The sequence below is a fragment of the Candoia aspera genome, chromosome 3 (genome assembly GCF_035149785.1).
Source record: "Candoia aspera isolate rCanAsp1 chromosome 3, rCanAsp1.hap2, whole genome shotgun sequence".
Taxonomy (NCBI): Eukaryota; Metazoa; Chordata; class Lepidosauria; order Squamata; family Boidae; genus Candoia; species Candoia aspera.
The window spans coordinates 120,439,390-120,454,725 of record NC_086155.1 but is presented as its reverse complement, the minus strand read 5'-3'; the positions used below and the strand labels follow the sequence as shown (position 1 = coordinate 120,454,725).

Below are 15,336 nucleotides of genomic sequence, written 5' to 3'. Positions count from 1 at the left end.
TTGTCTGTGCGTGTGTGTGTTAGCAATTTAATCCTGCGCGTCCGTGGCTCAGAATAACAGCAAGACCAAACAGACAGTAGCTTTTGGAGGCGGGCTGGGGGGGAGTGGGGGAAGCAGAGAGCCTTTGGCAGGCAGAGGCCTACTGCGTGGTCCCACCCAAGGTCACTCTCGGAGAGGGTAGAACCAGCCCCTGGCCAGAAATCTACTGGCGCTGGAGGAGCCATCCCCGAGGTCTAAAGTCGGCGGCAGATTTTAAATCCACCGCGAGTTTAACCGGACAACTTTCGGCTCTGTGTCTTTTCGTCTTCCTTTCAGAATTACTTCTACTGAATTTAAAGGGAGGCAGGCAAATTTCATGCACTTTTAAATTTATTTTGGCGATCGGAATGTGGAGTGTGTCTTTTTTAAAGCGTCTCCATCTGAGGGCAGACTTCAGACAATCCCTGCTCTCCCTGCAACCAGCAGACGAGTCCACGTCTCCATCCCCAGGCGGCCAAGAGCGGGGATCTTGACGGAGCTGTCTTCTGCTGGCTAAGTGGCAAATTGCCCGACGCTTCTGGAAAAAGTCGCGCGCCGAGGGGAGAGCGCTCCTTCTTCCTCTTGGCTGCGCTTCTATTTAATGTCAAAACGGCAAAGCATCCATCCTGAAGTGCTGAAATATTCATAGAGAATCCGACGATTCGCTCTCCATGCCAGGGGAGAAGCTTCAAGTTAAAACGGTGCTTTAAAACATCAAATCTTCCATGTGAATCAATTGCTTCGCTTACATTAACGGGGCGGGGATGAGGAAGAGGTGCCGGCGGCGTTTACAGTATCAGGACTTCCTTGGCGACCTTACATTCCCAGCAATTCCATTTCCAACCCCCAAACCCCCTCGCCTTTTTCCTTTTTTGGGGAACTCTAGCTCATCTTCTTCCCAATCCGAATAAGTGGGCAGCTCACTGGTCTTTTAATTCTAAACATTTATATAACTCAGCTGTCTAGGGAACCGAATTAAAATTTCCTTATGCGACTCGATTCTGCGGACATTTTCTCAGAAACAAATTCCTCTGCAAGGCTTCCTCTCCATCAGGCTTGTCTAAGATTGCGCTTTTGGTGGGGAGAGAGGAGAAAAGCTGTTCTGTGCTTCTCATAATTGGCTTGAGAAGCTGAACCATCATTGGATTCCTTTAAAAATATGATTTATCCTAATGGACAGCCTCTTTCTTTCCTCCAAATTTCAGATCATATCCTAGTCTTTCCTTGCTCGTTTATAACTCTCGTTAGAGAGAAATAGAAAAAGGTGTGCGCCTCTTTGTCAGCGGGTGCAATTATAAATATTCAAAAGAAGAACTTAAAACATAAACGTTTTTGAAAAATACTCTAAAACCAGCACTTGGCCCTCGTCTTCTCTTGATTTCTTGACATGCGTCTACCCCTGCCCTCCGCACTCCCCGCCGTCAAACTCCATAAGCCCAATGGACACCTACATAACCACAAAGAAAAAAAAAGCGATGGGTTGTATTAGCTCCTTTTCACGAATCATCTTTTGACTTTTTACAAAAACCGCTTAGAGAAAAGGAAAGATGCAAACGATTTTGTTTGGGACACAGGTGAGAAATAATTAGGCTTTCTTTAAGCAGCCACTACCATCCGCTGCTTCATCCTGAACTAGAATAAGCTGAAACTACTATTAGATCTTAAAAGTCGTTTAATAAGAAAATCGCTGCTGCAACCGATTCTCTGCTGCTTTTAAAGAGTCTGACTTGTGTCACAACTCCCATTGGCTTGTCTTTCGACCTTTATCTCTGGAGGCCCTGTAAAGTGGTGCTACAAAGGATGAGGTTCCAACTGTAGAAGTCTGAATGAAAATATTCATGTTTATACAAAACTGACTTCCAAAAAACTCGATTATCTATTTAACTTGGAGGTGCTATTCATTTTCATGGGGTTACTTCGAAATAGACGTTCTCTGAAATAGGCGTAAAAGTTCTGGTGAGCTCCCCTTTGCTCTTTTTCCAAAACCCCATTGGGGGCACTTTCTCCACAAGCAAGGCAAAGAGATCACAAACCATAGAATACCTCTGAGAGACAGACAATTTATTTGGAGTGAACATACCTTTTCGACACAGTTTATTTGTCAAGTTCAAAAATTCTGTGCTAGTGTGCGTGAGCGCAATGGGGTGTCAACTCGGTGAAAGAAGTGCGACCTTTGTGGATGAGATGCTAACAATGAAAAGAGGAGAGGAGGGGGGAGGAAAAGTTCGAGAAAGTCTTTTTGGTAACTAAGATCGGCATGCCACAAATTAAAAGAAAAGAACGAGGCCCCCTCCCCTCCTCGAAGAAGCTGAATTCGAATCTCGCGCCTTGTAAACTTGCCCCCGGGAAATTCTCAAGGCGGCGCGAGTGGCGCGTGCGCGGCAGGAAAAGATCAGTGGCGAAAACCTCAATTGCTGAAGGTGATAAAAACTCCCAAGCAACACAGAAGGGAATCTCTTTCTTTCGCTTGATATCTGCAGCCGCACTTTTAAAATGCCTGTTCCGCTCCGCTCCTGAAAAACGTTTCCTGCCCAAATCTAAATTCTCTCCAAGTCTTTCGGGTTCCCCACCAAGTCACCAGGCCCACCCCGCCTCAGCGGCTCGCCAAGCCCGAGTCTTTCTCCGCCTTGCCTTTTCCCACCCTCACCCAGGGAGGCGGACGGGACGGGACGGGGCTCGGTCGTTAAGAGCAGAACATTTTGCTGCCCGCTTTGGGAAAAGCCAGGAAGTCTTTGCCGGAGTCCTGGGGCCCAGCCAGGCCGGCCAGCTGCCCCTTGAGCACGGCGGCTCCGCCCCCCAGCGAGCGCCCCAAGGCTCCGGTCTCCAAGATGGAGCCTTTGGTGGTCGCCCAAGACACTGTGGTGCTGTTCAAGGCCTGGTTCAAAGTACTGTGCCTGAAGAGGGGGTCGTGGAACACGCCGTCCACCCAGTTCCTGAGGTTGGTAACGGGGGAATCCTTCGGGGGCCTCTCGAGGACGCTCACGGCCTGCGCGGCCCCGACGCCGCTCGCCGCCCCCTGCTGGCGCTTCAGCATGCACGACGGGTACTCTGCCTGGTTGAGCGAGGTGGCCGTGTGCGCCAGCGACCAGATCCTCGGCTTGCCGCTGCCCTCGAGGAGCGGCGAAGGCGGCGGCGGCTGAGGGTAACACGGCTTGGCCTCGCAGCTCCTTTGCCTGGCGTTCAGCAACTCCGCTGCCTCGCAGTCTTCCGGCCCCAACGAAGGCTCCTTGGTTCTGTCGAGGGTGCTTTGCAGCGAGGCAGCTCCCGTGACCAGAGCGGGCTCCTTGCTTGGCTCGTTAGCACACGCATCGCTCTCCACGCGGCCGAAGGCTTGAGCCTTCATTTCGCCCTCCGAGCTTTCCGACTCCAGCGGATCGTAGTCGTCCAGGTCGCTTAGGCCCAGCTCTTTGTCCTCCTTGCCGGAGGGTTCTGGGGATAAAAGAGGGGAAACGCTGCTTAATTCATTCACGTATTATCTAGTACTTCGGAATGGAGGGCGCTTCCTTAGGGCCAGAAACAAATCATTCACAAGAATCTCCACTCGCCCCACCCCACACCCTTTGGAGAAATGTCTTGCGTCTCGTCGGAGGCCAACTTTGGTGAACGGATGGTCACTATTTTGAACTGGCCATTAGGGAACTGAAGCTAGTAGTCACTTGCCAAGGCCTTAGACAACATCTGAAATGGATACAGATGCTGCCTGAAATGAGGTATAGCCCTTTTTTGGAGTTGGAAAATACATAAGCTAAATATTGGTGTGTACCACTCTTTTCCTCTTATATGTAATTGTGCTTCTTGAGGTCAGGTTCAGGACTATGGCAGGGGCAAATGGCTGCAGCCATCATTTGATACCCATCTTCTTCATCCCCCTGCCAGATTAAGCTTGGCACACAGCCAGATGCAGCAGCCTTCTCCCTTCTCCAGATGTGTACATTCCCACCATTGCACATTGGAGAGTACCAGCTTTCCAAAGACTGAGATACAGAACTGGCTATAAGCCATGCCTTCTTAAAAGATTCTTCTTGAATTCAAGGGTACTCTTTGCTGCTCTAATAAAGTGCATTTGCTTAATGAGGCAGTGGCTGGATTCACACTTTATGCCTAATCACCTCAAGTAAAGATTTATTGGGTCTATTAGCACAAAGTGCAAAATTTGTTTAGTGTTGACCTTGGGCCAGTCACACCCACTCTCAGCTCTAGGAAGGAGGCAGTGGCAAACCACTTCTGAAAAACCTTGCCAAGAAAACTGCAGGGATTTCTCCAGGCAGTCTCTGATTATTGGAAACAATTAAATGGATGATAAAAAAAATCTTGGTTAGATTTTCTTGAGATAGAGGGTATTGCGCTTCAGCACATCAGGTTAATTTGTGGGATTATGTGAACATGGATTAACTTTTTATTGTGAAACGCCCAGGGTCCCATCCCCTGTGTGGGGGAGATGGGCGGTGATAAAAATATGATAAATAAATAAACTCCGAATTCAAGTTAAGCATGCCATGTGAATACAGCCATTGAGTTGTTCAGGATATTGGTTTGCACAATGCAACTGCAAGGCTATTGACTGGTAAGAGAGAAACACATTTCATTGCTATAATTTATCCTTCTATTATGGAATATAGCCAAGAGTGTCCCCTCACATATAATTTCTCCATAGATTCATTAAGAACTAGGGTACCATGTCCACGTGTTCCCCAATGGTTAAGTGCATAATCCCATGAGCGGATGATGAGTGCATGTTCCAATATGCTATGGTGAGCAGAAGATGCAGGGAAGCCTTCCCCAACCTGATGCCTCCAAATGTATTGGACTATAGTTGCCATCATTCCCAGTCAACATGCCATTCTAGTCCAGTGGGTCTGGAAGTCCCCAGGTGGGCAAGGCTAATATAGGGAGAAAAAGTGTAAGCTTGCAGTATTCTGCAAAGGGGAAGAATGGTTAGGAGATACCCTCGACTTTCTCATCCTTTAGGTTCTCCCCTTGACCCTCTCCCTCCTCGTCCTCCTCGTAGGGCCTTTTTTCATCAGTACACTTGTTCCTTGGGGGCCATGTCATCTTGTTCTCCTTCTTGAGCCTCCTGCGGGCATTGGCAAACCAGGTGGAGACCTGTGTGAGGGTCATCTTGGTGATGATGGCCAGCATGATCTTCTCGCCCTTAGTTGGGTAGGGGTTCTTGCGGTGCTCCTGCAGCCAGGCCTTCAGTGTGCTGGTTGTTTCCCGAGTGGCGTTTTTCCTCCGTGTCCCTCCGTCCATGGTGCTATATCTGTGGTTACAAGGGGAGTGAGAGAAAGAGGATGGGTACTTAATGGACCGGCTACCTTTATTCTAACTCAGGAGGAAGTCCCACTGCTACCCATGGAATCCAGATTCTTCTAGCTCACAAATCATTCATTAGGGATAAGACCTATGAGTATTCAACATTTATCCAATAAACAATCTGACTTGGGCTATGTAGAAGCAGCATGTGGGTGGACCCTGCAGTTTGCTGGGGATGAAGGGCAGGGTGATTTGAAAGTAAGGATCACTATTCAGTAGAGATTCGTCAGGGAAGGATGGATCAGACTGCAGGTGGTTTGCCAAAGAAATGTGGCCTTTGGGAAGAGTTAGTATACAGTTAATGTAAAAGGAATGTGTCAGAAAAACATCCCATCTTGGGCTCTACCTCTCTTCAGTTAAGACCTCTGAGTAACCTCTGCATACAATCCTTAATAAAAATATTTCTTTTTATTAGCAGCAAAATTCTCTCTCTCACTCACTCTCATACACACACTCAAAGACATTGGAGCTATGCTGAATATTTAATATACATCATCTAGAAAAGGTCACCTGCACCCACTGGGCTTAAAAGGTTGAAACAGTGGAAGCGGGGAGTCTTGGCGCATGTTCTTTTAGAAAACAAGCAATAACGAGATCAAAGATAAAAAAGGTTTGTTTAACATGATGTTAAAAGCTCCCCCCCCCCAACATTAAGCTGTCTGAATTCATGGGAAATGTTTGGAAATCTGCCTCTGAAAGAAACAAGTATGTGTAGGGACGAGTGAACAATGGATTCTTAGAGCAAGTTCACACATTCAGATGCCAGTTGTGAAGTGCGAACTGCTCATGTGTAAAAAAGTGATTTATGCATATGTGAAACAGCCAAGGGAAGCAAAGGATCATAAATCAGGAAGTGAAAACTATGATTAAACCACTGCTGATTGGCTGAAGTGATGGAATTATCCAGATCTAAAGCCAATACAACCTTATGGTCATTTAAAAATATTCGTTTGTTCATAGGTGTTAAAGGCTTCAAAATATTGAAGGGGAGAATAGCTAGACAGGGATTAAATCACAAGGAAAAACAATCAGTCCTTTGACTTCAGGTTTTCTTCCTTAATCAAAGCCCCCGTCTATTCTCATTGGGTGACTATCATGCCCAGAAGTTTGCTGTCTAGTTTATGGAAAGCTCAAGTGCTATAAAACTTTCAAGCATGAACCTTCAGGACATTTTGTGCAGAACCTTCAGGACATTGTTTTGTGCAGAAGCTGTCATTTTCATAGTGCCTGTGCAGAATCTGGTATTTTCCTGCTCATTCTTAAATCTTCCATGGGCATAGGACTCAACACAGTCAGCCTAGTAACTGAAAGTGGATCTGGCTCTTGATTGGTGGGACTGATCTTTGTGTGATCAGTGAGATGTTTATCTCAAGAAATATAAGCAGGAGTTTGAAAATAAGGCTGACCTTAAGACCAGAGTGATAGGAGAAAGAGGTTAGAAGGAAGTGGTGGGTTTTTGGCTACAGACAATAAAGGAAAAAATAATGCAGGAAAAAATAATGCAGAAAAAAATACTAACAGTTTCTTACTAGTCTGTATGGAAATGAAGACTGGACACTTGCATGAGCAAACCTGGGATTCTGCAAGTTGTTTCACTGAGGATTTGCTTTCTGTGGCTGCCTTCTTGGGCTGCTTGTAGCAAAAACCAATGCATGCATATAAACCTCAGTAAGTTCCCAGGGAACTGTGTGAAGAATTACAGTGGTGCATACATGCAATGGGGCTTTTTGCAGATGGTAATCCTATAGGCAGTGATCTGGGGATAAACTTAATTGAACTCCCTAGGTCTTTCAAACTGGCATACATAGGACTGAGATTTTTCTTTAAGTGAATGGGATGCGTTCAGTTTAAAGGCCAGTTCACAAATGCAGCAAACATTATTTGGCCACATCAGTGCATAGTTAATTATTTGTATATCCTGTGCTGGGGAACAGGATACTGCCCCTTTCAATTGTCAGTGGGGCTCCCCTGACTTCAGCAATTCTTATCAAACCCTTTAAGGCAAGTCCATTATGACCCCTCTTATTGCAGATGGGGAAGGTGTGTAGTTAAGTCAATGGTTGTTCTAAGCATCCACAGAGGGAGGATATGGTCAGATGACTTTCAAATACAGTTCTTAGCCACTACTCTCTGTCACCACTAGGATGATGATTCCCATAGCTGAAAAGCATAGGCTTTTCACAGGGAGGGGAAACATATTCCTACACAATGCCTAGTCCAGCAGAGTCCTAGAACCATCCGGATGAGTAATTAATCTGCACAAATAGGCTCCCAACTGTAGGCTGGATTGCAAGAAGACATGGCAGCACTTTTCAATGGAAGTCAATGAGATGTTCTCCCATACTGATTAGATCAGAATAATAATCAGTATTTTAGCTTCTTAATGTATTTTGCATGTACTGTAGCCTGCTGTTCAGGATTATCCACCCAGTGCGACATGCAAGCAGCCAGAGAGTTGGCACAACTGCTCCACATTTATTACTGTTGAGACCCACAAACACAGACTGTAGTTATCTTTAAAATGGTTCCTGATGAGAGAGCAAACACAGCCAATGTTCTCCCCCCCATGGCTGCTCCCTTGTCCTGCCTTGCAATAAATAGCTGTTTGTTTCTTACCTGTCATATTGATACTGACTGAGCGTGTGATCGTAGGGATAGTAAGCAGTCGCCTGGGTGATGCCTGCATGCGCAGATCCGCTCCCATCCTTCGAATCAAAGCTATTCTAGAACATGAAAACCAAGTATGGCCCTGATCAGCTCACCCCTTCCCTGCCAGCAGTAGGCGAGCAAAGCAGCAAGTTTCCTTCCCCCACAAACAAACATATAGATGGGAACCAGAGTGATGAAATTAAGCTTTATTACTTTCACTAGGAGATTAAAGCAAGCAAACATCTGTCTCTGTTGAGAGCAAGAAGGCCAGCAAAGTGCTCCATGCAATCAAAACCAGAACATTTTCCCCCTAGCAGGAAAGTTCCACACTGATTACCAGCCCAACCTCACGCCTGTTTACTTAGAAATAGGTGTGTAATGGAAACCCACCCCCTTGCAATTGACTAAGAATTAATTGTATGCATTCTTCACTGAGGGGTTCAGAACAGATAGCTATCAATGCAATAAGCCATTAAATACAGTAAATGACCTTGAAATTGAAAATATTGTGGCAGACTGCCTTAGAAATTCACCTAGGAATGGATCTTAGAAGAGCTTGCATATGGAGAGGGATCGCCTGCCCCTCCACCAAGCACAGCGTTATCCACACTGACTTGCAATTTCCTTCCAGGGTTTCGGATTAAAAATTTTCCAGTTTTTTCAGGGAATGCTAGTGCTCTACCAAGAAGTGAGCTCTCAGATTTACTCTCCTCCTCAAGAGCCTGCAATTGCAAACTGCAATTCTGAACCAGGGTTGCAGCTAAAAATTAAACAAATGAAACCTCACAGGTGTGGAGGGTCAGGACTCTACTTTCTTCCATGGAGGAATCCACTCCACTAACTGCTAATGATGGTCTCATCTGAAGCGAATATTTTACCGCAACATTTTAATATTTTGAATTTTCAGCAGACTACAGATCTTCTGCCAGCTCAGTAGATCATGTTCAGTGATATCTTATAGAAGATTATGATGAATATGCATCAGAAGGGTGGGATAGAAATTGCTCTATAAGTAAGTCTTTCTCTGTGTGTAGGATAATATGTTTTTACATGCACTAACCTTTGGTCATCAGCCATTGATTATATAAGAATGTCTGTAGCTGACTATTTATGTGGGTTTTCACCCATACCTACATGTGATTGGATTGGGGAAGGTTCCCCAACCCCTATTAACCTTCCCCCTCCAGGACCTTTCCAAGTGTCTCCAAAGCATGTAGAGGTCCTCTGGTTGAGGAAAGATGTCTGGATCACTGGTTCTAGAGAGGGCTAGACTATATTGTTACCCAAAATTCCTACTTTTGCAATCCTAATCCAGTTCATTTTACAGCTGGAGGATTACTTTCTAAGAAGTAGGTTTCCATCTCAGCCTTACTTAGAGGCTGATCTTAAGATCCAGGCAGGCCAGACTGGCAGCCAATCTGGGTTTGCTGGTTTTCCAACTCTCTTAAGAATAGCAGGTGGGCTTTGTTCCTTTCCTTGTGAAAATCCAGTGCACAGCAAGGGCAGAGACTTACCAAGGAATAGAAGGCTGATGCCTCTGTCCCGTAGGTGACGTAGTTGCCATAGCCTTGAGTGTTTGTGTAGGGATTCCCATAGACTCCCAGGGCAGCTGCCGAGTTGAGTTCGTGCCTGGCTGTGGCCAGCAGCCTGCTCTCATACACCGGACAGTAGACAGGGGTCTGAGTGGAGGGCGCTGCTCCTGAGTCCGCCAAGGACCTGCCACTGGTCTCACAGCAAGTTGTCAAGGAGTTGGTGGTCATCAGGAACTAGAAGGAGAAAGAACAGGACGGTGAAGCGGAGAGAGAGCTGGGAGTCAGAGAGACCAGCTAGCCAATCCAGCAACCAGTTATCTAGGGTACATTCTGATGCCAAATCACAGAACTTAGTTCTGAGGCAAACATTGCCACTGATTTCAAGGTAAATTATTTGCATTGTTTCTCCAACTTAGTAAATCTGAAACAATCTCTCTCTCCTGCCTCTTGCTTGCCCTCAGGATAGGCACATACACATGACCAATCCTGGGGGTTTAGCGGTCACTATCATCTCACCCAGGGGTAAGAAGAGTGTAACCCTCCATCAGATGAAAGATGTAGCAAAGTGGTCATCTGCAGCATCCAAACCCAGCAACAGTTTGAACTCTCAAAGGCCCCTGCAATCCTCTGCATATCTGCTCAGACTAAAATAGTCCGTCCTGCTCAGCTCAGTGGGTTTATTCTCAGATGACTGTGCTTAGGGCTGAAGTCTAAGTTGGCTGGGAAGAAAAGTGTGCATGGAGTAGAGCCAATCCCTAGAAGACCCCAGTGAAAGAATAATTTATTTGGTTTAAGTAATATTTAAATAAGTACTTTATGTATTATCTTAAACTCAGTTGCTTCAGTGGTGTATGGATTGTGCAGTAGTGTAAAGAGCACCTGGAGAGGGAAAGCTAGTTCAAGAGAGAAAATACAGAGTTTAATTCATTCTTTCCAAGTAGAAGACTGTTTATACTGACACTGGCAGAGTGTCACTCTTGGGCCTTCCTCATAACATTTTTTTTTCATAAAAAAGCCCTAGATTTCTTGTGGGAAATGTGCTCCTGGCTTCTTGGTGAAAACCATTTAACAGTTGTTGTAACAGCCATTCCAGGGTTCAGGGAACATGTAATCCACCCACCTGCCTTGAGCAATAGGAAAGATACAGAAGGCCATTCCACTGGAAACTCTGATTTCGAAGGATCTTAAGTGGAATTGCCAGACTGAACCTGGTTCATGGGCTATTGTGGGTCTGCTAACCCAGCCAACCCGTTTTTTTCCAGAAGCTGAACTGAATGGAATCCAGTCTGGAGGCTAGCTGGTTTGTCTTCCTGGTGGTGCTGAGACTCAAAGGCAGCTTGCAAAACCATACCTACTTAGCACTCAGCTTCACTGAACATCAAGCAGGACTTAATTCTGAGTAGATACATCCTGGTTGGGCTGTTACACTGCAGCTTCCCTCCTGAAATGTTTACCTCTTGTCTCTTATCCTTCACAGTCCTCTTTCCTGCCCACAAGCTGATTCCAACTGAACTTTATTTCGGATTGATGCACGTGGTGTGATCCTACTTTGAAGTAAGACCCGCTGAGTGCAAAGGCACTCGCAATGCATTTAGCTTGGAAGCTGTAATTACTAAAGCGAAAATCACTTTTCAGCTTCCATATTTCTATCTTGCTGTCCTGGATTTAAGTGCTTTTGATTTCGCTGAGACTTACTTTCGTATCAGCATTGCCCTGTGGAAAGAAAAACCAACTTTTCCACACTTACCTTTAGCGAGAGAAAGGGGGAGGGGGTGAGTTCCGGCGCAATATTTGTAGATGGGCTAGGAAAAAAAAAGACGCGGGTACGATCTCTGTCCGGCTTACCTGGGGTGCGGATGAGTACGGGTATCCGAACTGGGGGTAGGACATGGCAACGGGAGTGCTCCCCGGCTCCAGGAAGCGCCAGAAGAGTTGGGGTTGTGAGCGCCGGCGGCAGCCTTGCTGTAGCTTCTGGTCCAGATGAGTGAATAACTCGGGTTTCCAGTGGCCTTAGAATACCAAGCACAAAAAAACACTGGAATTCATCTACTGATGTTGCAACTTGAAAAAAAAAAGTGGTGTGGAGATATTCCCCCCTCCCTCCCTCCCTCCCCCCCCCCACACCCCACACCAATGCAAATAACAACCCCACGGTTTTAAGGAAGAGCTGCCTAAGGAACCGGGCGGGTGGCGCCTGACATAAACGCCATGCCTGCCTGCTCCAAGGTTTCACACTCACTCTCGCTACATATTTTGCCCATCCACAGGCAGCGGAGGGTGGGGCGCAGCGGAGGCAAAAAACGACCCGTCTCTCCATCCGCAGGTCAAGTCCAACAACATCTGACGTCAGGAAAGACCCCACAGGACCTGCCCCTGGCTCGTCTGTCTGGGTTGCGTGTCCCCTTTGGGGTAACTGCGATTGAAAGGCAGCGCAGAACAGCTCAGAGTTAGCTTTCTTGGAGAGGCGACCGGCTCGCCGGTGGATTATTGGAACGAGGCCCAAATGCAAAGGGACAGAAGTCTGTGGCTCCCCGCGCGCCCCCCGAGAGAACCACACGAGGGCGAAGCTCCCGGAGCGGCGCCGGGAAAAAAAAAAAAAGGAGACTTTGGAGCAGGAGGAATCTACGCTACGCTCGGACTCTCTCCCCCTCCCCGTTTCCCAGCGCGCGTGCGCGGAATCATTGAAGGGTGGTGAGCACTTTTAATTAGAAATTAATTAATGAGCAGCTGCCTGCCGCTTCTCCTTCCCCGCCCTTTAGTCATCAGTCCCACTTACAAACGAGGCCGACAAGGGGACGCGCGCCAGCAACGCTTTTAAATCAACAGTTGAAAGCAGCTCTCACGCTGACAACCAAGCGCACCGAGGGAGACCCTTTCTCTCCTGCCGTGCGCTCCCACCCCACCCCACCCCACCCCACCATGAGGCACAGCTCTCACCCCCATCCCGAGCAGTTTTCTCTCTCCTCGACGTTTTAGGAGGGTGGGAATTGTTTAAAAAGGCGCTTTTGGGGATGGGGGGTATTACTTTAAAGACGCCAAGCAAATCTGGTGGGAGAGGACCTCTGTGTCCTGTTACGGAGGAACGAAACGGTTTGCTACCCTCGCTCAAATCTGTTACACTGATTTGCTTTTGGCAAACACCCCGAAGTACTGCTGGCATTTATGCACAATAGTCAAAAGCATTTGATACACAAACATTGACCAAGGAAGGTAGGACAGTGTTATCATCCCGACCTTGCAGGCAAAGGGCTGTGTTTGTGAATAGATGCAAGATAGGAGGAATGGACTTGGGGGTCGATACATTGGTCTCTTCACTACTACTGGCTCTGACTTGTTCTGACCAGCATCTATACACAGTGTCTCGTCTATGGGGAAGTGAGGCCCTGATTAAATACGTGGTGCCACTGGTAAGTTTTCATTTCTTACAGCAAGAGACTGTATCCAAGACCTGCATGTAGGTCTCGTAGTCCTGGTTTTCTAGGCTATTGTGCCTGCTCTTTATATTGCCATTTCAAGCCCTCCCTTGATTTATTTATCTCAAGCACAAATTATCAGCTCAGATCTGGTGAGTGGAAATCGCTTTGTTACTCTTGCTTCTGGGTTCTTCATCTCTTTCTACAATCTTCTACATACTTGTCATGATACTTGAAATGATACTGTGTAGACTTTGAAAATAAATAAAGGATGTTTTTCTCTGTTTCTCTGACAGAGTGGAGGTTCACCATCTATGACTAGCAAACTTTGCTAGTTTCGCCAAGATCAGTTCCCTCCCATCTAAATCCAGATGACATCCATTACAGCTCCAGAATTCTATCTGACCATCCTAAAAACAGAACTGGCTAATAAGAAGCAAGGTAGCACTATTTTCCCTTTCAAATGAAGTCTGATTGATTATAAACTTTTAAAAGCTTCATACCTTATTAGTAAGAACTGGAATACCCTTAAAACACAGAGTAGCCACATTGGGCCATAAGATGGGAGGCAACCCCCAAAATCAACAGTTGGGCAATCCTTTTATTAGAACCAACCAAGTGCTAATCCATGAGAGTGGTGGGGAATTAACCTTGTGTAATTAAACTTACATTGCACAGAGGCATCTTCTATGCCTCTGTCTGATCTGGCTAAGAGTGTAACCCAGCCAAAGTGGAATTGGGGAATGGGAAGGAGGGAAGATTGAAAACATCAGGCCAGATGTTATAGCCATACAGAGAATAGGAAAAGAGAAAACCACCCTTCTATAACTTCAAAATGTGCCTAATTTATATAATTTGTCTCCAAGTTTAGTCGATTTGAATGCTAAATATCTACCAGAATTCAACACTGATTGTTCTCAAGCCTCCTGCTAGGCCTTTTTAATCTGAATATTAAATACATTTAAGTGTTTAATTGTTGTATAATATTTTAACATTTAATGAGAATAATTGCTCAGGCCCTCTGGATTTCCCTGATAGGTTAAATCACTAATACCATTGCTGGAGAAATGTTTCATTGATGTCAGCGGCCAAATGCCTAATTGATTTTAATAGAGTTGGAATTTCTGTATTGCTGAATACTTAAATAGGAAAACCCAGGAGGCATTAGTTCAAAAGCCCATCCCTGGATCTTTCAAGCAGTCAGAGATTCTCACACTGGGATCCTACACAATGAACACTTTCGGGTTATGTTTGTACTTCTGAGCATGCATGCTTAGGAACTCATGGTTGGTTGGATTTACATCCCCAGTAAAAAGGTAGTTGAAGATTCATATTGGGTCAGCCCACAACGTTCTGGAAGAGTGTTCAAGATAAAAGTGAAAAAAAAAGGCATCTTGGTAACTATTCAAAAAGCAAATATTCTTTTTAAGGAGCCTTTGTAGAACAGCATATTTCTCTGGAGTCTTGCTAAAGAACTGGGGAAACTCACAAGAGTTTTCTGTGTTGAGGGTGGGCAGGGGTGTCTATGTATACAAATGCAAGACATTGCTTGTCTTGCGATGGATGGGAATTGACCCCTCCCTGCCCATTTACTCCCATCCTGTTTATTATTCATCCTAAAGTAATCCTTTAAATGACAATTTATTTAGGTATAGAAAGATGTCCTTAAAACATCACCAACCACTTCCTTACTTGGATGCGTGTAACTTAAGGCTGAGCATAAAACAGTACATTCAGGAAGCCTACTAAGGAACCTTAGCAGGGTTAAACAGCATTTTTATTGAGCATGTGGCATGTGGACTCTAAATCCAAGATAATTTGTCTGAACTTACTTAGATGGGGCCCAGTTGAAGACATTTTGCTGCCAAACATATGCCCTCCTCGCCCAAAATCTAGATGCTTGGTACCCAAAGGAGGTGCAGTTATCCCACAGACATGTCCCCTTCTTTCTGACAGTAACGTAAAAGAACAGTAAATCCTGCACTGCTGCCCTGTCGTGAAACTCAAGGCTGACTGCTTCATTCTGCCTATTGGTAGAGCCGTCCTAGTTTAGCGGGTTAGGATGAGAAACTCTCGGGAAGGATGGAAAACATTCAAAGCGTAGTTCCTTTTCTTGCCCCGTCCATCTCCTCCCTTTTGCTTAGGCCTTCCTGCTAAGGGCAGAACACCCCACCTCTCATCCAGGTTGTGTGTGTGTGTGCGCGCATTGGGGGAGGGGCGGGAAAAAGGAGTGTTCCCCTGAAAAGAGGGGTCATGGGCTAGGAGACCTTGCAGTGGGCAACCAACCAGCTCCTCAGGAGTTTTGCAAGCCTCCTGGCGTACTTACAGTGGGGAGGGCAGCTGGAGTGGAGGAAGGGCAGGAGTGCAGACTTGCTCAGAGAGCTGCCCGGGTTCAGACATGTGAATAGCCC

At 46.1% G+C, this 15,336-nt stretch overlaps 1 protein-coding gene across 1 annotated transcript; it reads right to left on the bottom strand.

Annotated features, from left to right (window-relative positions):
* Nucleotides 1-2,072: 2,072 nt before the first annotated feature.
* On the bottom strand, nucleotides 2,073-11,402 carry IRX4 (iroquois homeobox 4). Its single transcript, XM_063299930.1, has 5 exons — nucleotides 11,358-11,402; nucleotides 9,495-9,746; nucleotides 7,948-8,054; nucleotides 4,965-5,278; nucleotides 2,073-3,447 (listed from the first exon to the last, which is right to left on the bottom strand). Exons 1-5 carry the CDS (start codon nucleotides 11,400-11,402, stop codon nucleotides 2,702-2,704), a joined length of 1,464 nt encoding a protein of 487 aa, XP_063156000.1. The 3' UTR covers nucleotides 2,073-2,701.
* Between the last annotated feature and the right edge of the window lie 3,934 nt (nucleotides 11,403-15,336).